This window comes from Periplaneta americana, chromosome 2, assembly GCF_040183065.1.
Source record: "Periplaneta americana isolate PAMFEO1 chromosome 2, P.americana_PAMFEO1_priV1, whole genome shotgun sequence".
In the NCBI taxonomy this organism is placed as follows: domain Eukaryota; kingdom Metazoa; phylum Arthropoda; class Insecta; order Blattodea; family Blattidae; genus Periplaneta; species Periplaneta americana.
Window position 1 is genome coordinate 196,576,196 of NC_091118.1, and position 22,997 is coordinate 196,599,192.

The following is a 22,997-nucleotide window of genomic DNA, read 5'->3' on the forward strand; positions in this document are numbered from 1 at the left end:
ACGTATTCCTGTCAGTGAAGCTTTATAGTTTATAGTGGCAGTGCAAACTATTTGAACAGTGAAATGTTTTTGAAGTGTTAGTGAAATCAGGATAGAACCAGTGAAATGTGTCGTAGTTCCAGTGCAGTGAGTGAATTGACAGCGAAATGAGTGTAGTGTTGAAAGGTACTTGTGCAGATATGAACATATCATACTCGTGGGTTTTAGTTCGGACATAGGTTTAAGGTACAAATTAGATTTACTTTAAATGTTATTTTAACTGATCGTGCTTCATTTAATTTAGGATGTTCCCTGTTATTATTATTATTATTATTATTATTATTATTAGTATTAATTATTAATATTATTATTAATTGTATTTTTTTATTAATTGTGTTTATTATTGTCTTTATTGAGTGTAATTAGTTACCACTGCCACCGGGTATATACCCATTGCAGTGCGAATAAATACATACATACAAACAAACAAACAAAACACGAACTTATAACAAAGTAAAGGTCTTGACTTCAGAATCCGTTGTTGTAAATTATTAACAATTTATGGTAAGAGACTGCAACAGTTACAAGGGTATTTATCTCTTGAATGTGGCATATAAAATATAAGCAAAATTATTACGTATTCGTAGAATCAACCCAATGAGTGTATGCATACAGTTTGAGAGAACAATGCGGTTTCAGGAAGAGAAAGTATTGTATATTTACAATGCAAGAGTAGTGGAAAAAAGGAGAGAATATAATCTTCCAATATTTACATTATTTGTACATTATGAGAAGCTTGGACTCTCACTTTGAGAGAGGAACAGAGGTTAAGGGTGTCCAAGAATAAGGTACTTAAGAAAATATTTGGGGCTAAGAGGGATGAAGTTACAGGAGAATGGAGAAATATACACAACGCAGAATTGCACGCATTGTTTCATCCAGTTTATACTAGGAACATTAGATCCAGACGTTTGAGATGGACAAGGCATGTAGGACGTATGGGTGAATCCAGAAATTTATATAATGTTAGTTGGAAGAGCTGATGGAAAAAGACTTTTGGGAGGGCGAGACGTAGATGGGAGGACAATATTAAAAAGGATTTGAGGGAGATGGGAAATGATTTTAAGGACTGGATTAATCTTGCTCAGGATAGGGACTGACTGGGGCCATACTCAGTACCTACCGATCAGAAGGGATTGCATGTATACAGTCAGCATAGGCTAAATTATATTTTCTTCCAGTCAGCATAAATTCTACTTTCTTCCATTTTAGTGATAACAGCTGGATATAACTGGCTTTTCCATGTTACACAAAGTTTCCAACAACCAATGATTGGGTAATTTAATTTCAATGTTCTGACATGGCCTGCAAACAGTTATAACGAAAGAAAACTTAGCATTAGGGATTACTTTGGCCAGGGCTAATGTAGCTCCTATTCATGTGAATAGATTTTATTTATATTTAGATAGACTAGAAAATCTGTCAAGGGGTTTTACAATAAATCAAATATAATTTCTCATATTCCTCAATAAAACGCTTGATCACTACAAAATTTTCTCATTCATACCTACAAGAAATAGAAACAAATGCTAAAGACAAAAAATGGATTACACTACTTTCCAACCCAGATATAATCCCCCAGAGACCAAGTAAAACAGCAGTTGCAGCCTTCAGACTATTGACAAATCATGACTGTCTAGCAAGTCATCTCTACAGAATAGGTATCTCAGCTTCACCAATATGTGTCCTGCGTAACGATCCAGCAGAAATGAATGAAGACCACTTGAAGACTGTGAAGCATTAAGATCAGAAGAAACTACAGTTCAAAAGTATTGGAAAGCACGACTGCTAATGGCTTCATTGCCAGATGCAAGGCACTGGACAACAACAACAACATACTTTGAGCTTACAAAAAATATAATGACTTGAATTTTTCAAACACCAGTAGTCCTATCAGTTGGGAAGAAGGAAGTTTACACAATATTAATTTACTATTTCTAAAACAACAAACGCCATGAACAACACAAGTGTCCCACAAAGACAGCTGTTATAGACAATCCTGACAGCGAGAATTATTCAATTAAAATATCTGAATATCGTATGGCACTAGAAATGGATCATGTGGATAAAAATCCCAGTGCTAAAATTTTTTTAAACTTTTTATTGTGTGCTGACCATAGTAACACGCACTAGGCCAATCTAACCCTGGTTTACTGCCAAAAGGAAGACATAAGTATACAATTACAGAAGTTTCAAAGAATTTGTGGAACCATAAGATGAAACTTAAGAAACAAAACAAAACAAGATGCTCAACGTAAGTTCTGTAAGTTATGGCGGTTCCCATGATAATGTATGGCAGTGAAAATTGGACTTCGACTTGAATGGATGAGGAAGATAGAATGCATCAGAGATGAGATTCCTGAGACCAACTGCAGGCTAGCCTATATCCCTGATCACATATAACAGATTGTTAAACCTAATGGATTTTAAATACAACTACTAAATTTACTTACTCAAAATATGGAATAAAATATCAAAGCTAAAAGAAGCAAAAGCTTTTCCTCCTTCTGGTGTTATTATTATGTAAGTGATTCTATATAATAACAATGAAATAAAAATAAAATACGATACATTATTAAATTATGATTAAGGAACATCTTTTGCGGACCTCTGGAAAAAGAACTAAGGAAGAGACTAGTGAAGTGCTTTGTGTGGAGTGTGGCACTGTATGGGGCAGAAACATGGACATACGACGAAGTGAAGAGAAACAATTAGAAGCATTTGAAATGTTGATATGGAGAAGAATGGAGCGTGTAAAATGGACAGACAGAATAAGAAATGAAGCTGTGTTGGAAAGAGTGGGTGAAGAAAGAATGATGCTAAAACTGATCAGGAAAAGGAAAAGGAATTGGTTGGGTCACTGGCTGAGAAGAAACTGCCTAATGAAGGATGCACTGGAAGGAATGGTGAACTGGAGAAGAGTTCGGCGAAGAAGAAGATATCAGATGATAGACAACAATAAGATATATCGTATATGGAGACAAAGAGGAAGGCAGAAAATAGGAAAGATTGGAGAAAGCTGGGTTCGCAGTGAAAAACCTATTTTTGTGCAGAACACTAGAAATCAATGAAAAATGACTTGTACAGGAAATAGACAACATATGCTCCCACTACATAACAAAAAACATTTCCTAATTTTTTCGTTCAGCTTTTCCAACAAAACTCGTTTATGTAGAAGTTCTTTTCGTCTTAGCATTACTGAACTACAATTATGTGAAGGGAAACAAATGGTAGGTCTAAGGCATCTAAAATAGGCCTATATAACTTAACATTATTTCATGCCCTACAAGATCCTGAAATGAAGAATGCTTTAAAATAGCGCTATTTAACGAAAGCCTATTTAACATCAATAACCAATAGAGTAAGAGTTTGTCCCAGGCGTTTGACAGAGTCATTTGACTTCTTGCACTCCAATATTTTTCAAAGACATTGTCATGGTCAGTAATACACAGATTATGAAGTGTTCCGAATCCATTTCTAATTCCATATATTTCTGAATAGGTCTAACTTATTAAAATTGGAACTGTGCAGACGTAGATGCTCAATATCTTCAATAAGGAGCGGTATCTCAAGATAAAGATAACTGATGTCATTGTTTAGAATAATTTATCAACCTATATTTTAACCGTAATAAGTTTTGTACAATTTATACATTTACATCTATCACTAACGGATATACCCAATTAACAACAAAAACTTCGCTTGAAAACAGCTCTTTCAGTTGTACGCAACATTTGTAATTTTAAAACATTCTATGCTGGGATAACTATAGCCAGGGCCTACACTAATTCGTCATATTGGGACAACTTGATTATTGAAAGAGATTCACGGAATCCCATTTGTTAAGATTAGAATTTAAAAAGAAACTCTGTGTTGCTGTTGTAGATTTGTTTTTACAAATTAAGTTAAATACTTAATCTACATCAAACCTGTACATTGCTATAGCGAGACTATTCATTGAAAACTTTGATACCCTAAAAATTCTATAGGCTAATGTAAACTCTAATAAAGGCGCCTCTTAATATAATGATGATAAGCTTAAATTGCTATACTTGCAATAAAAACCCTAACAGTACTTTTATTTGGTTAAATTGGAAGCCTTGCTTTTCACTTCAACAGTACTGCTGTAACTCCTTACAGTTATTTAAGATCAAAAGTTAGGCGTACATGTTCCGTTAAATGAGATCTATGTCTAAGACAAATCACAAAATCAGTTGTGAATACATTTTGGCAGGGTTATAGTTCTTTTCTTTCGGCCACAATCTTGAATTGCGTTGTGGTGACAGCAAAGGATTTTCAAAAGGTTTAAAAAATAGTAATGTATTCTAATGGAATACACATTAAAATTACACACCTGGGGAAGGCAACACAAAATACAGAAAATTTTAATCCAGAAAGCTGCATTAAATTAAGTTGATATAATTTATCCCGAATGATAAAAAATGCTACAACACATCCATTTCGAAACAGTATGAAATACAAACTGTGCAAAACAAGCATAAACTGAATAACTCAAACATTCCGAAATCAGAATTCTGAAGAGTAACTACTTATCGTACGACCATGTACACTATGCCCAGCACAATTATGGAATACAAATTACGCACAGGCGTCTATATGCAGTAGTTAAAAGCCGCAAAAACTGTAATTTCGATTTTAAATTAAAGATTCAATGAAGAAGCATGCTTGAAATATAAGTGAATGAGCTCTCTTCAATGGTGTAAAAAATCAATAGTGATAAAATGGCAGATATGGGAGAATCCATGTTTTTAATGGGGTGCATTTCCACACCCTTCTCAAAAACGCACCCAGATTTTTATGGCATTTGAAATGTCATTGTCATAATGACTGACACTGGCCTTGGCCTTATTGTCAACCTACAATCGAGTGTAAGGTCAGTTTACAGGTCCCCAAATTTGAAACGCCATTTCTGTGATAAACATGAACTGTACTCACCCCATAAACCAATCCACGGTGTCGCGGAGATATTCGGGTAGCCTATCCAGCTTGGAAGATTTTTCAAATATCTACACCAATAAATTATACTTCAATATTTTTGATTAGAACTTCCACTGCTAATCACACAAAAATCAAACATGGCGACTTAAACTTCAAGAACCAATTCTCCCATGATGCAATATTAAAAAACAAACAGCGCATGGCCATCTGTCGGAAAGGAGCCTGACTACGAATTATTCTATTTTTCTCATTACGCAGAAAAGCCCCAGGGAATTATGACACATCAACTCCCCTTTACGCAAGGTTGTGCAATTTCACTTGTATTGAACAAGATACATATACCAGGAGCGCTGGGTTAGTAGCAGACGCGAGGCACATTTGAGGAATTGACGTGAACAACACTGCCATCTGTTGCAAACTTCATTTCCCATTAATTGGAAAATTATCAGAGTTTAAAGAAAACATGTCAACATTTATGTATGTTCTTGGATTTGATTTGCATTTTCTTACAAACTGAGTCATATATTACTTCATTTTTACTTCCAATATTAGAAATTCTTCGTCCCTAATATCAAGGCATATAAAGTTTTTTATTGCCATGTTTTGGACAACCTGTCGATAACCATAAACAGCTGTGAGAGCCATAATCACATGGCTAATAATTTACGCCAACATATGTTCATGGCACGTTCTGCAAATCAATCCCATTTCTAAATAAAATCCGCACAAATGAATTTCAGAATAATATTAATGCAGCAAAACTCACCAATACAATCTTTGCGAGATGATATAGGTTGCAGTGTTTAGGATTATCCAGTCTCCCCCCCCCCCCCTCGTCTCATTTTGGGCAGAAAGTGTTCTATACTTATTTTTTTATTGGTTATTTAACGACGCTGTATCAACTACGAGGTTATTTACCGTCGATGGGATTGGTGACAGCGAGATGAGGCCAATGATTCGCCATTGATTACCTGACATTTTGCCTTCCGGTTGGGGAAAACCTCGGAAAAACCCAAACCAGGTAATCGGCCAAAGCGGGAAGCGAACCCGCGCCCAGATCGCCTTAGTCGACAGAGCTACGCCAGGGGATCTATATTTATGCTTAATTGCATTACGATGAAAAAAATACCAAATCAATTTTTTTAAATTAGCTTCTTTGCACTCAGCATGAACTTTGAAACGTAAGACTGTTTTCTTTACTTTGGAAGGAACATCTTGCCAGACAAATGTTGCAATATACATAAAATCTGTTTACAAATAAATTATAAATCTATCGGAAGACCAAATGTTGACCTAGCACATGCTGTAGAAAACAATCTTTAAAATCAAAACTTTGTAAACCCGCGGTCCAGGCCTAATGCGTTAAATATTTATTAAATGTGCAAATAAAGTTTTCGAGCACAAACATCTCTTAAGATTCATCAGTGACATTCCTATAAAATGGACTGTATTTAACATATATAGCAGTAATTACCAATGAAGATTTTTACTTCCAGCAACCACATGCACTGTAGAACTGCATTATTTCAGAATACCAACGGAAAGTAAACTGGGTTCCAACTATTCATGTCTATCCAACGTAAGCAAAATTCTAATTTCGATGGGAGGGTGGTAGAAAAACTCGCAATTTTAAACTGCAGTATTCCGAACTATAAACAAACATTTATGTTGCTCTAAAAATAACGAAAATTATGTTAACACCCATGCTAAAAGCAGGACACCATATTTCTTTTCAATATATGCTTCAGATCAAATAACGGAAATTCAAGTAATATCTGAACTTCAAATGCAGAAATCTTGAACTCTTTCACAAACCTCAAACTATACCACCTGCACCAGAGTCCTCACTCCTCAGATTATTACAGTACCGGTACTACTGCAAACCATTTTTCCTTTATTGCAATGATGTACAAATCAGGCAACTATTATCAATTTATGCACATCTATTCCTTATATGGCCATTTTATAGTTTCTCAAAATATGTCCTACTTTCGCAAAGTTTTAAACATCCCAGGAGCAAAAAAAAAAAGTATATGTTTCACTACAATAAATATTTGGCTCATTGCAGAAATGAAAGTTTTTGTCATCTCAATTGTACTTTCTGAAAATGAACATGTTGAGTGTTGAAAGTTTGCTCCTCATTTATGCAACTATAATAACGAACTAATCATTCAGATTAAGGACGATAATTATGTATGGCTTACAAGGATTCAACTTACCAACGAATATTAAACTGTTTTGTGTACCAAATCTCAGATCTGTTACACATACCGAACACTCAACAGTATAACATTCTAATATTGGAGTTCAAATTTTTGTGTATTCCCTCTCAAATCACCTCAGATACAAGATCTCATCTAAAATATATTACTGTTGTATTCATTAGCTTAGTTCTGTTCTCTACATTTACCCTTGAGAGAATGCGAATGCTTTAGCAAAGAAGGGCAGCACTGCTACTTACAGACTTGTTACTAAATCTAAACTTCAACAAACAAAATTTGATAACACAATCCCAAGGGAAAAAATGGAACTCTCTGCATCAAAATCCACAGTTAATTCCTAATTTACCACGAAAATCGTCTGTAGCTGCATTTAGATTGGCAACAGGCCATGACTGTTTGGCCAAACACCTGCATAGAATAGGAATATATCAGTCCCCAAACTGCCCATTGTGCAACTCAAACCAAGAAATGGATTCGGAACACCTCAAAATCTGTGCTTCATTGGCTGGTCATGATAATATCTTTGAAAAATATTGGAGTGCAAGAGGTCAAATGACTTTATTGTCAAACGCCTGGCATTAGAAAACAACAACATTTACCCTTGACGATAGTTTTGAAAAAATTCCCTATCACTGCAAATAAATGTAAACATTTCGAACTCTGCTATACCCGTTTTATATAATATTGATTCGTTCATTCATGTATATTGAAGCCTCTACCATTGAAGTTTTAAAAATCCCCGAATTTAACGCAAATATACTGTTTGAAAGCAATTCACAGTGGAGACACCTCAGAACTGACATTCAATCTCTTGATCTTAAGTGACTCATCAACAAAGTTTTAAGTAGGTATGCAACATTCAATTCGAGAGGACTGTTTTAATAAATTACCATGAATATATAACACAACATCAGAACATAAAAATTGTATATACTTTAATAAAGTTCAACAATTTTCCATTCTGAAACCCGTTTACACTCAACTCCAAAATTATGCTGCAAACATTTTGAAGTTACATTAAATACAGTGAGACTTCTGCATGTATGTATAATACTGTAATAAATTATTGTATCACAACAACAAAATGATTCCCTTCTGCACTGCTATAAGAAGTGTAACATCACAACATTCACGAAGTGTTCCATTAAATAAAATTACATACCATTACATTTTTACCTGAACTCTTGAATGGAAATTCATAAGGAACCACCAATCAAAATATAATTTACAGGTTGCCGTAACACAAGTCACTAAAAACTAGTACAATGTATATATCATAAAACATCTTAAAATTATGCAGAATTATGTACACAATCGTGTAACAAACTTAGGTATGTAACATTTTAAAGAAGATAAGGGATTTTTACATAGGGTTATAATGTCACAAAACACAAATGTACCAGGAGTTTAATAAATTACACCAAGGCATTTATTTATTATATGAGACAGTACAGACGTTCATTTCCAAGAAATAACAATTCATTATAGACACGACCACACTACTTACAAAGAATGCCTCTGGAATGAAGCTACAACTCATGGTTACTGTATATTAATATAACTTTGTAAACAATAAGAATAAAAACGAGTCGCAAAAATTCGTGGTAAAGATACCTATCCCTTTGACGTCCAAGATTATAATTAGAATAAATGGGTAATCAGTTACAATACTAATAGTGTGAGATGGTTTAGTTTATAATGATAATCACTTCTTACTGAATTTCAACCAGCTGTGAGGAATAAGCCCTCGTACAAAACATTAAGGGGGGCCTTAAGAACTACAGGGGAGTAAACAATAGTTAAGCAGGCAATAAAAAGGGGAGAGTAGTACATTTAAATGGTAAAGACTTATACAAAATAAACATACAAAAAAGAAAAAATTGTGTAAACAAAAAAGAAAAAAAAAAAAAATATGGGAGAGGCCCCAGATAGAATTTCCTCTGATTTTAATTATCAGACATGCACTCTCGCTCAACCGCATTCACCTGCAACCCAACCACTCGTACGCTAACTGCTCAAGACATGTGAAACCAGCGACGTAAGAAAACACAAACGTAAAGTTCAACAATGTAAAGAGTGCTAATAAAAATTGAAAACCTCATACCCTTCATGCAGGGTCATTTTTTTTTTACAATTTCCATATTAAATATTGATTTTTTTATGCTGGTAATTGTGGGTATATCATTCCTTTTTTAAAAACTGGGTGCTCCATTACCTAACCACCATTCTCAGTCACTGTCACTTTCATCATCTCTGCACAAAACCACTCTACTATAAAAAGATGCTTTATAACCCCCCCTCTTTTGATCCTATAGATAAAATGCTTCGAAGAGTTCATTCTTGCGCTGCAGTTAAAACGTAGCATTACCTACAATTTCTGTCCCTTTCCTAATACTGCCTTATCACTGTCCTGTAGCAAGCAGTGGTTAATTATCTCCATCATCTTCCTCCTCAGACTCCGCTTCAGCAAGCCACATCAGCCATTGATTCACCTGTTCACAGAAACACCAGTCTCGTAAAGATTCAACTCACATAACAATGCGCGATTATAACAGCAGATTAAGTATGTAACTCAGACGTCTTCAACTGTCAAAAGATTTAACAAACCTTCCAGTGGAAACCGCGAATGAAGGAATAGATGTTATCATCATTGTTACAATAATGGAGACATGTTCAGCTTCCAAAATTAAACTATGAGGCATGCTGTAATAATTTTGAGAATAATTCTCATCGATATTTATGGCCACTATGCCTTATTGCACTACATGCAAACTTACCTGGAACAGAGCTTTCCCCTTGCCAGGGTACGCATCAGTAATATCTTCTTTCCACTTGAGAAAAGCGTCTTCCTCAACTATCTCCAGGTCATAGAGATTAACGAACCATCGCAGAAGCATACCTAGAACAACAAATTTTACTGAAGAATTTCTCAAATAATTGATACAATGCAAAAGTAAATTAGAATAAACCTGGATTCTATAGTCGCGCCGCTGTTATTCCCAGCATGACTCCTCCTCTTTGCTTACGTCTTAGGAAATGAAGGCTCTATAAAGTCTAGGTAGGTAGTATCTTTCACCATTTTTGTTCTTTCGTTGCCGAGCTACCATACGAGGAATGTGTTTGCCACACCGTCAAACATTATCATGTCGTAGCTCCTATGATAATAAATCAAACGCACTGTAATTGAGCAGCAAATAACGTCTTCATGTGCTTTCTGCAAACGACAACGAAAGAACCAAAATGGCGAGCGATTATATTAAGCATTTATCGATCCTTAAGAAATGAATAAGGTCTTCATAAGCAAATCACAAGACGCACACGTTTAAATGTAGTCGCCCTGCAACGCGATTGGCTGCCGGAAATTAGAGCGACGGGACTATAGTTAGAAACATCCGGAAATACTACTACTATACTAATTCCACTCTTTCAAATTGACAGCAATTCCCAGTTTTATACTAATATTCACACCTGAGAGAGTAAACTTGCACGTCACGTGCACTAACCAAATTCACCAGTCATGGTCACCTCACATTACCCATAAGCACTTGCAACTGCCAAAAGGAAAGAACAGACTTATAATTTAACTAGTGGCTTGTGCACCAAATGCTGCTGCAAACTAAGTTCGTTAGACGTTCAAATGACAATTTTTCAGATTTATTTTCAATGAAGAATACTTGTCTTTTTGGTAGTTATTTGCTTCCATAATAAAACATACTCCCTCTGAATGCATTTTTTTTAGGCCAAATACTTTCTCTTGAACCTATCCAACTTCAGTTTTTGAGTTTCAACGCGAAAACGCAAGTATCAATGTCAGGACGATAGCAGTAGCTATTTCAGGTCATTGTGGATTGTGGGCGAAAGTTAAAAAAATGTCAGGTTTGCTAAGCTTTCGAACAATAGCATTTTCGTATAGCTGCTGCATGTAGAACTTGAAATGTAGAGCGTAAAATCATTTTATCCTACTAAGAGATCTTGCTGAAATGATCTGAGACTACAAAATTTTCTAGGCCTCTTATTTTATCAGTAAGCAATACCTTTTGATCTTTCCTTAGGAACTGTAATTTTTGCGCTCTCTCGAGCCAATACTGAAGACAATGACACATATCAATATCTACACTACACCGCCATTAAGTATATGAAAAAGATCCAACCCCACTGGGCTAATAAGTATAAAAATATTTGATTTTTAGTAACAATATTATCTTACTTTAGTTTTGTAGTTATATATAGCAGCCACTCAGTAAATTATAGAAATGAAGATCTAAATTAATATATTCTCTACATTTACTTACATAACCTCAAAATGTTTCACTTTCATGTCATCAATATAGCGTCAATATTATGTACAATTAATGAAAAATAGATGCATCATGATATTAACTATAATAATATTTAATTTCTAATGATAATAATGTCATCAAACCACCTCAAGTTTCGTAGATTTGAATATCCAATACACAGCAGTACTCAGAAAATTGTTATACAGTGCAGAATCAGTTTTTTATAACAAATTGAATTGAGCTCTAAATATGTCGTCAATCCTGCAGGTCATGGCCTTCGTGTAATAGCCTATTGTTTATTGTAGTTTGTGTTTTGTTCTGAAATTCAATCAAGTCGGCCGTGATTCGATAAAATTAGTTCTCAAAACTGACAACAGATGGATTTTGGAAAATAGGAAAATTATGTAGGAAAATTGACATTTCACTGAAAACGCCTACTTTTCCGAAAAACTTTGGGTTCCAAGCTTCAAAATGAGGGGCCATTTATTAAAATCCGTTCAGCCGTTTTCCCGTAATTTCCATTACCAGTTCAAATTATATATATAGATTTAATTCCTTTCTATCTGCTTCGACCAGCAAATAGGAACCGAATTTGTCACTCGCCTTTCCAGCATCACAAGACATTGATTGCCACATAAATCCTTAGCTCAATTATTTTGTAAACACTTCCGTGCTTATCAGTAAAGCTCGGATTCAAAGGTACCACAGTAATAACCCCGTATCTGCAGGGCATACATTCCGAAACCTACTGCAGATAATGCATGTGTGATTAGAACTGGAAGTGGATTTACACCAACGCACCTCAGCCTGAAAGGCTTTTGTGCTCTTCCTAATTACTGATTCAGAAGTTAGATTCTACATATTTAAATAGATGTATTATCCACTTCTCCAAATCAGAGTTCACTGTTTTGTGGTGGGGCAGCTTCAAAGATTAGATATCTTTTTCGCTCTGTAATACTGTATCTTTTGTCGTATATTAATTGTATTATTTTATTTCTATTTCTATTGTTGTAATTATATTCTGTATATTTAAATTTAAATAATAACAATAAACAAAAACTAAATAAATTACATAATTTTAAATTGTACAAGATAATGGACAAAATGAAATAAATAAAAACAAAGCTCTAACGCCTCACAATCCATTAGTAGATGTCTTGCTGTTTCATCAGCTTGTTTATATAAACGACAGGTTGGGTTTCCTGTGAGCCTTCCTATTGTTTGAAGGTGTTTTCTGAAAGCACCACGTCCAGTTAGGAAGCAGACAAGTTTTTCTTAATGATTGAGTAAACAATCTTAATACAGTATCGGTGAAATTTTTACTAGACTTTCTTATTATTAGCATGTAGATTTTAGTTCTGGGTATCTACCTCCATCTTTAATAAGATTCAACCCATTTTTGTACAGTGGATTTGGTTTTTATTGTACTTATTCCAAAGATGGGTTTTGGCCCTGTGAATAAGGTCTGAGTCCCTTTCTTGGCCAGAATACTGCAGATAATAGTAACACTATAAGGCCCAATTGTATAAAACTCCCTGACTAAAGATCAACTTTGATCGAAGATCGAAAAGTAAACAGAGTTCAGACACTTCTTCTATTGTATAAAACTTTTCTGCGATCAAATTACCTTGGTTCAAATGCAATCTAAGTTCACGTGAAAAGGATTTGGCAACATCGCATAAACAGGTGAAATACGTGATGCGCGGACCATGTTATACAGGTTTGTTCAGTGTTGCCAATCTAGCGATTTTAACTCTTTTCCAACAACAATTTCTTTTAACTTTTATATTGCTTAAATAGGGATTTAGTGACCTTTTTAGCACCCTATAGTGACAAAATTTAATCTTTCTTAGTTGATAATGAGAAATCTAGCGACTTTACAACTACTTTTTCGCGACTTTCCGTATTACACTCTGTTGGAGACACTGGTTTTTTTTTTTGCAATGTAAATAATGGCGGACAATAAGAAGAAGGTTGACTGTTCTCCAAGTTATTATCATGTTATGGTGTTTTATACTGCTAAACATAATAAAGCTTTATAAAACGACAATTTTCGTTTAGTAATACAGTTAATTGAACATTTATGAATGTACCTATCGTATCCATTAATAATTAATGGTTGTTATAAACATAATATAATTATACTTATGTTATTTGATACTGCTGAACACGATAGAGCCTTATAAAATATAAGAATGTTTGTGTATTAAGGCAATAAATTGAAAGAAATATATATAAATGTACCTAACATATCTATTAATATTAATAATAATGGATATTTTGTTTGCACAATCTGTCACTCGTATATTTCAAACAGAAAAGAAATAACTGAACTTGGATCATCTAACTTAATCGGAGAAATTTCTTCAGTCAAAGTTGGCACATTAATCTCAGATTAGACTTTATACAACACAAAATTCCAAGTTCAGCTGAAACAAGGATCAATTTAACCTCTGATCTAAGATTAAATGGTTTATACAATCGGGCTTACATATCCCTTTCATAGATTGCTACTGCAGTACATGTCAGGCAGAGGTTTGCATGGGTTCGGGTCAAGCCTGAGGGGGCAAACTTGGGTTGAAATTCACTTATGCTTACATCACATTCATTATATGAGGTCTCGCCATCCTCATTGAATATAATCACGATTACTATGAAGTAGTCAATGTGTATGACTTACATGTCTAAATGCAGGTATTAGGCCATAAACATTACAATGAGAAGAGTTCGACCAGCACCGTGGATCGTGTCCCGGCATGGCTCAGTTGGAAAGAGCACTCAGCACACACAGCTGAGAGGTCCAGGGTTCGAATTTTTCTCGAATTAATGGTAAAATTACTTATGCTTGTCGGGCTCAGGCTGGGCTTGGGCCTTAAAGAATTATAATTTTTTTTCCTACGAATTATATAATTAAAAAATAATAAGAACATTTTAATCCATGCACAAATAGATGTCCACCCAGCAGACATCCAGAACAGTAGACTATCGATATCGTAAGTTCGACTTCATATTTCATAACTGCATTTGTCTCTAATCTGTCATACTCAGAGCAATGATTATTTGTTTTTTGTTTTACCTGGGAGGCAGAGATGGAGAGATATGTCTAGCAGCTGTTCCTGACCCCTGTGCCCTCTATTTTTCTAATAGCATTCTTTGAGTCTGGTGATAATTATAAGCTAATCTCAGATTTCGGGTTGGGTTCAGGTCTGATTTAGATTGGGCCGGAATGGACTGGCCCTAAGAATTTCGGCCCATGCAGACTTTAATGTCAGCACAGTGAAAAGTAATTAGTGGGGATATACCTTTAAAGACAGTGTTGGTGATTGTTAGTACCACAGTGTATGAATACATGGTGCGACTAAAACCTGCATTTCCTAAAACTCTACACATTGACACACTAGGCACTAAAGTATGTAAAAAACCATATCCAAGGTTAACAGTGGATAATTTAAACCTCAGATAAGGGGCATGGTGTACATTACAGTTGAGAAAACATGGTTTACAATGCTACGAAGTTTAAATCTCCTGGTCCTTGTCTAATAATAACTAAGTGATTTATATTGTTACTAACCAATCCCAGTTACAGTGAAGATACTGCTAACTTCTAGCTTTACCATATTTCAATATCCTGGTATTCTTAAAGTGGCGTGCATGCATGAAGAACATTTTTGAGGTGCCATGCTCGTCGCAAATGAACAGCAATATTACACCTAGACCTTGCAATGCTTCTTTGTATTGTGCTTATTTTGCATCTCTCACCTTTTGGGAAGTGTAGTGAGTAACAATACACCTGCAGTGAGTATACAGCCATCACTTGCAGGTCTGTTTGTTCATGAAGGAATGCCTGCAACACCAGCTTGAACTTCTCCAACAATGCTTTCTCCTTTTCCTGCAGCGCCTTGTCTGGGGCCGTGTTTGGATCACTCCCCTCAGCCAACGTAGATTCCTTATCAAATAACAATGCTTAAATTAGCTTTATTAAATTCTATTTTAAACACATTAATGAAGAGAATCTTAGCACTTCAACTACCCTTTCTTATTACACCCAACAAAAACCTCAGAAGCAATTTTTTAAGTGCCATATTTACTCGCGTAATTCCAATCTTTTTACATGAAGCACTTTGTACTTTATGAAATACCGTTTTGAAGAGATATCTCAATCACAGTTTCTATTGCACATAGAATTATTCCAATTCAGAAACAACTAAGTAACCTAAAAGAACTCCAAAAGGAAATATCATTTCAATGGATACCTAGTCATTGTGGTATACCTGGAAACGAGAAAGTCGATAATATTGCAAAACACGCAACATATTTGCAACCAAGACCTCTTCAAGTGATATCTCTATCCAGTGCTTTTGCTTCAGTAAAGTCTCATTTTACAAACCTATGGATCAACAATTGGCTCCCTTCTGACAAAGGAAAAATTTTACAATCTGTACAAAAGAAACCAAATGACCTGGAAATATACAAAAACTTGCCCAGACATGTTCAAACATTTTTAACAAGAGCCAGAACAGGTCACATTGTCACTCAATTGTACCTACACCGATTTCACATTTCTGATAATCCTACTTGTCTGTGGTGTAATAATCATGATGAAGATCTGGAACACATTCTTCTATACTGTCCATCCATAAACCACAAAAGAAGTAAATTAAAATCATCAGTACCAGTTGCAGAAGACACAGCCCTGCAATATATATTGACTACACCCCAACTCTGGCTACTAGCAACAGGCATCTATAATGAACACCTATCAAAATACCCCTCATTTCTCGTGAAAAACAACAACTAAATAGACTACAGTGGACTTTATGTTGTCAGCAAACAGCTGGATACATTAAGAAGATCGATATTGATCTGGCTGGCAACTGTGATAAAAATAGTAGAACAATGAAAAATGACGAATAAAAGCATGCCTATGCCGAATTGAGTTTAATGATGAAAATGATATGTTTTTGGATAACCACGTTTTCACTGCATATTGTATGAACAACAGTGCTTTGTACCCAGGATGTAGTCATTTGGAAAGAACTGCGGACCAAGTTGTTTCACATCACCTATGATATTTGATCACTTAAGAATGCGCAGCCAATTTAAGGTCACCAACTCCAAATGATTGAACATGGTGTAACAGCCAAAAATAATAAACTGCCGAATGAACTCATTACATTCCCAAACTAGCCATCTTATTCTTTTGTTGTTTCAATTGTTTCCACACTCTGTTCTTAACTAGACTATCAGAACTTGCCAGTTTAATTGCGTACCTGAGTGATGTACTTGACAAGCACAGTCATGAGTGCATTGATGAATCCAGGGTTTGTGTGATGCGAAGGATCCAGGTTCTCCTTAATCCACTTATAGAACTGAGTGGGATTCGGATCAGCCTGCAACTGCTTCCACAATTCCGACTGGATTCGCAGAAGTGGAAACAGAAAAGTCAGTCCACGGTCCTCAAGGATCTCTGACAGCCGGTCCTTAGTTCGGTCAACCTCGGGCAGCATGTTCAGAAGATTAACCTGAAAAGTAAAATAAATCTTACAACTACTGAACTTTTTTCATTTTATCTTGCACTGAAATGTAACTGATTACAAAATAAGTGAATTTAGCTCGTTTACTCTAACCAAGAAGAAGTGCTATGAAACTTTCTAGTATCCTTCATGAAAGCACAATACAGTAATCTGCGATTACCGAAGGTTAATCTGATTGTTATACAAAATATCAATTACGAAGTAAAAAACCAATACTATCCTGAAATGTGTATAGTTCTTACCTTGCTATCATTAAAGAGTTGTGTTAATCTGGCCTTCCCTTGAGTCTTGTGAAGTTGTTGCAAAATCAACATGAACAATGGGTAATGTGCTCCATTTTCAGTCACCTCAGAGATTTCCACCAGAGAAGTAAGCTCTTCAGAAACAGCATGGGCTGCAAAACCTATAAAAAGAGGGCTTCTGTATAAGATAACATTTACAGAATATGAGTGCGTCACACAAGATTTCATACACATACTATTACAGTACTAATTTCTACACATACCTATACCAGTATATGAACTCTCAGAAATGCAATTATACAGTAAGGCAAAATTTGCCTGAAGTTGGGAGCGTCTATTACATGCCTGACGTATCAGTAGACCTCGGATTTTAGGTTAAATGTCTATTTTTTTTTTCTGTAGGGATAAACTAAAACTAGTTAAATATCTTCACATTTTATTTGAAATATGAATGTTGAAAGCGGTTTTATTATGCCTAAAAATGCCTATTTTGCTCATTGGGACTTATTTTTTAAGTTTTAGACCCTAAAATTGCCTATTTCTATTTCTTACATACAAATATTTTTAAATTTTCGTGTACCAGTGAAAGAAAAAGTTTTGAATATCATGGAGTGGGTATGGTTCAAATATCCTGTAATAATTTGGTTGTAGGAATGAAGAAATTCCTGGAAGGTGTCTGATTTTATTGAGCACTTAAGCAGACAGTAGGAATGTGATTAATCGGGAGGATGTAGTTCTCTTAAAGAATCAGCGTGGCAAATTTTGCTAGATTTAATTATGCAGCTATTGCTTCGGTATCATTGGGAAGAATTTTCTTTAGCTTATATAATGGTTGTCTAAGAAAATGAGACAAAAACGTTATGTATTGCAATGGAAATAAATTTATGAATGTATTAATTGTAAATTCATTGATAAATTAATTAATTTAATTATAATATGAGCACTAATTAGCAGCCTTAGAGCAATGAAGCCAATGAATTCATTAAAACTTGCATATGGTAATCATAATTTAAGACTTTTTTTTAGTGCCTATGTTGATAAATTCTGGGTCTATTTCAGATGCCTAAAAGTTAATTTTTTAGGGTGCTATTCATAGACATTTCGCTAGCCCGGGCTACAAGCGTGTTAAACAGGATTCAAATCATATCATATCGCTGACACTGGTTTATGAATAGTTTAGTTCGCTGATAATCCACCGAAAGCCCGTGCTAAGAATGTCTATGAATACGGCCCAAAGTGTCTAAAAATCCGGGGTCTACTTATCAGTTACCACAATGTCACGCGTGCCAGAAGTGAAGTTAATATCTGCACAAATTTCAACAGTTATGATTTCTTGCATTTATACAAACTTAGTTATCATGGCCAGAAACTGCTCGTAAAATAAGGCCTGTAATAATGTGACTCTGTATTCTGTATGTGACTAAATGAACAACTAACTTAAATTGCAGCAATCTCTAGTCTGAAAATAATTAATCATTCAGAAGGACCAACAAATGGAACTTTATACATACCATGACAAAGAAAAGAGTTATCTCAGAGAAATGAAGCTCAGACATTACAAACCATCAACAGGCCACAAAAACCTTCTGGCGGAAACCGCGAATGTTTGTGACAAGCTATCATCATTACTTCTAACAAATGTGATTAATCTATCAATATTTTGTGGTTACAAAAAAATTTAGCAGTTAATTAGGGATATTCAACCAACAGTACCTAATGAACGAATATGCGTTATTTACACTTTGAAAAGTACTTTTCAAAAATGTGCGTTACTAGACATGTTTGCTAGCATTTTATTTATTACTGAACTATTGCATGAAACTTTCGACAATATGTAAATAAAATTATCTGATTATACAGGTAATTCTACACATATACTTTTAATTAACTAAAAGAATTTCCGAGTTTCTTGAACTGTAAGTAGCAATCCACTTTTCATTTCGTCTTCAACTAAGCCTGTATTGATGAAAGAAAACTCATAATAGCTCTTCAACTACGAATGTTTGGAACTGCTGTTGCAAACAAACTTGCCTTACCATCAAACCCAATTCCCTCTTCTGCATTTGGCACTGTCTGATAATTTTGCCAAGACTCAGCTGTGGGCGCATTATGCAACAACTGACCTCTATTTTATTAACCTTGAGTGAGAGAGCCTTTTTTTTTTGTTCTGAACATGCCATTACAGACTGGTCACATGATTTCCCTGCTGTATTCTTTGGGTAGCAATGCCACAAAATGTTTAACACATTCCTAATCATCTGCTAACACTATTTCAGTGACCTGCTTTAGGCCTATAGATATAATGCAGTTTGATGTTATTACATTTATTTTACTTTCAATAAATTAGCAACCAATCAACACAAAGAAACTGGTCATTAACTATCACAACCAAACATACCAGTAATTCTCATACACAAAAGCCTTATAGTTGGAACACCAACAGAATTTAAATAATACGTTTCTTTATGCATCCTCATGAGGGAAGGAGGGTAAAATTTCGATAATTTCTGCTTAAATATCACTTTTCAATTTACTGCAAAAATTAAACTTACAGATCTTAATATATGTACCATCTAAGTTTCAGTACCCCAACATCTAGAACTGTCAGCAATGACGCCATATTTAGATAATTAATTTTGGTATAATTAACAATTCTTATAATTTGTGATCTTCCCTATCTTAATATGTAGCTTGGTAAAACGCTGTATCTCTCTCGATATTGGGTTAGCATTTCACCGAATCTTGACTGTAATTAATAACGAGTTTTACACTGTGAAGTCACGTGGTACTCATAAAACAGTAAAGAAAATAAACTAAATAATTTCCTTTTATTTTGACTCAACACTGTCAATATGGTTAATTATATACGGTCTTACTAATAAACCGTGTATAGTTTTTATACGAGACTTATGCAGCGTTGAGACAGAAAACGTTACTAATAAACCAATCATAAGCGATGGATGTGGGTAGCTCAGTTGGTAGAGCAGCTGGCTACGGACTGAAAGGTCCGCGGTTAGATCCCAGGTGGTGACAGGATTTTTTTCTCGTTGCCAAACTTTCAGAACGGCCCCGAGGTTCACTCAGCCTCCTATAAAATTGAGTACCGGGTCTTTCCCGGGGGTAAAAGGCGGTCAGAGCATGGTGCCGACCACACCACCTCATTCTAATGCTGAGGTCATGGAAAGCATGGGGCTCTACCTCCATGCCCCCCTAAGTGCCTTCATGGCATGTTATGGGGATACCTTTACCTTTACCTTTTTTAAGCGATGGATGTATGAATAATCTGTAACTATACAATGGGAATTGCTTTGCAGTAGTTATATATACGAAACCCCCTGTTTAAGCGTTGTATATAGAGAAAAAATGGCCGCCTCTCTAACAGCTCATATCGACTGTCATTTTATGGTGATGGATGCCTTTGTAACCACAGAAGAACACACCAAAGAGCACAGAATAAGTAAATATTATTGCTGTAGCTTGTATTCTTTGACCAAAATATAGTGTGGTAATCGATCAGAGCCAGTTGTACTATCGATTCTTAACACGGCACACTAGAGTGCTCTACCGGATGCAATAGAGAATCTCAGATATTCTATTACCTTTCGTAACGAAGTAATGACGAAACTATGACGTAGCTGTGTAACAGTTTTACTGTTATACACGACGTACGTAGTAATTATTAGTAAGGAATTTACACACGACTTATAAACGAGCTACTCATGGTATAAGTATAAGAGAGTTAAACGTCTGTATATAGAGTTTTTATTAGTAAGACCGATAGAGTATAAGACACTTCTATGTTCTTGCAACTTTTTGAAATTCTTCACACACATTTTCAAAGAAAAAAAAAATAGTTTTATATGCCAGCAAATATTTTTTCAGGACAAATTTTTAAAATATGGATACTCAGTATGTTTTAAATATCAGAGGTACTATAAACAAATTTGTATATCATATACTGTACTTAAAAGAGGAGACTAAGAGGAAGGCAAAAAATAGGAACGATTGGAGAAAGCTGGGTTTTCAGTGAAAGACCTGCCCTTGGACAAAACACTGAATGAAATGAAAAACTTGAAATTTGTGATAGGAGATATACCCTATTAAAAAGTAATTGTATAACTCAAACTACTCAACTACACCCCAACTCTGGCTACTAGCAACAGGCATCTATAATGAACACCGATCAAAATAACCCTCATTTCTCGTGAAAAACAACAACTAAATAGGCTACAGTGGACTTTATGTTGTCAGCAAACAGCTGGATACATCAAGAATATTGATTGAAACTATTCAAGTGCCAGGAATAAAATTTTTCTAGCATGTAAATATATATATTTCAAGAGGAATATGTGTGCAAATAAATGAATGAACAAAATAAATAAACTAGTTAAAAAGTGGTAGAATTTGGAATTTTCACTCATCTCCTCTCGTAACTTTTATTCCACCTTGCACCCCTCTTCCACTAGCTTGGCAACAATTATGAGTCTTCTTTCATAATACAAAGCCTATGAGACAGAACCGAGTGAAAAGTCGCAACATATCCTTTGAAGTAAATACTATCCTACTTGCCTGCAACATGAGAATATATCCGTGGAATCTCCTGTTCCTTCTCAGCCATCTGTGTAACAAGCTCGCGGAACGCTTCCATGAATTGAGCAGAAGTTATAAGCGATTCCTTTTTCAATTCTATAATCAGATTACCCGCTAGTTCACGATCGTTGTCTGTAAATAAGAAACCAGCACATTAGAAATATTTTTAAAGATACACCAAACATGCTGCATGAAATAGTAATGAAACAGATAGTAACTCAGACATCATCAACCTTCACCAGGTTCTTAAAACCTTCCGGTGGAAACCGCGAATGATTTAGTATATGTATCATCATTGTTACAAGTCTTGATCCAAAATCATAAGTGAAATGTAAAAGCAATTAAATATCTTACTGAAAGAATATAATAATTTAATTCATACCACTCTTATCGAGAGTCTGTGTCATGATGGAAAGTAGGACATAGCGCACAAATCTGTCTGGTATCTTCTGTTCCCGGTAAGAGCTGAGGGCATCTTGGGTACTCGCAGAACGAAGATACTCTTCCATAAGTGATTCTATCTTCTTCAGAACATCTTCCTTGCTAGGACCCTAAAATTATAGAAAAACAAACATCACCTACCTTGTTCACTTCCTCCAAGAGAATGCATTTCAACAAGATAAAACTCAATACAATCACATGCAACAAAGGATGTTTAATTTCTGCTGTCACTATGAGCACTATTTTTTTATCCTCCTCAGCTACTAAAAATTTGGGTTTGTAAAATATGTGGGCGTTATTCAGGCCAACCCGTTTCATTCTAGCATGACTCAGATAATGGTTAATTGTGTCAGTATTTTATTCCAATTTTGTAGCAATAAAAAGTTATCATGGTTTTTATTTAGAATTGAAATGTCGGCTGGAACAACATTGTAAGTTACAAAATTTTCATTCGGTGTGTTTCCGTGTAATAATGTTGTATGTAATGTTACCTTGCTATACTCTTTGGTTTGCAACTGTCCATCAATGCAGTACGTGAAATTTGTCCACTCAAAAGTTTGCTACTCTATAAGAACGTTGTATGTGTACACATTTTTGCAGCTCCTGTAAATTTTACCAAATGTAACTTATAACGTTGTTCCAGCCGACGCTTCAATTATTGAATTTATTGTAATCATAATTGTATATACC

The 22,997-nt window shown here is 35.0% G+C and overlaps 2 protein-coding genes across 5 annotated transcripts in view; both read right to left on the minus strand.

Moving 5' to 3' along the window:
* Nucleotides 1–5,278, minus strand: part of Mob2 (MOB kinase activator 2) — a 446,746-nt gene extending 441,468 nt beyond the window's left edge. The window contains exon 1 of one of the 2 annotated variants that reach the window (XM_069819273.1): nt 4,996–5,278. In XM_069819273.1, the coding sequence (XP_069675374.1) occupies nt 4,996–5,000 (5 nt within the window). In that variant the 5' untranslated portion in view covers nt 5,001–5,278. The remainder of the gene's footprint in view (nt 1–4,995) is intronic. The other variant, XM_069819274.1, reaches the window with a different exon arrangement.
* Nucleotides 5,279–8,626: 3,348 nt separating this feature from the next.
* The window catches only part of NAT1 (N-acetyltransferase 1), a 65,612-nt gene continuing 51,241 nt past the window's right edge, over nt 8,627–22,997 (minus strand). For all 3 annotated transcript variants that reach the window (XM_069819267.1, XM_069819269.1, XM_069819268.1), the window contains exons 12-18: nt 22,249–22,417; nt 21,846–21,998; nt 17,277–17,437; nt 16,771–17,022; nt 15,260–15,446; nt 9,998–10,119; nt 8,627–9,712 (exon numbers count right to left, since the gene is read on the minus strand). In XM_069819267.1, the coding sequence (XP_069675368.1) occupies nt 9,647–9,712; nt 9,998–10,119; nt 15,260–15,446; nt 16,771–17,022; nt 17,277–17,437; nt 21,846–21,998; nt 22,249–22,417 (1,110 nt within the window). In that variant the 3' untranslated portion in view covers nt 8,627–9,646. The remainder of the gene's footprint in view (nt 9,713–9,997; nt 10,120–15,259; nt 15,447–16,770; nt 17,023–17,276; nt 17,438–21,845; nt 21,999–22,248; nt 22,418–22,997) is intronic.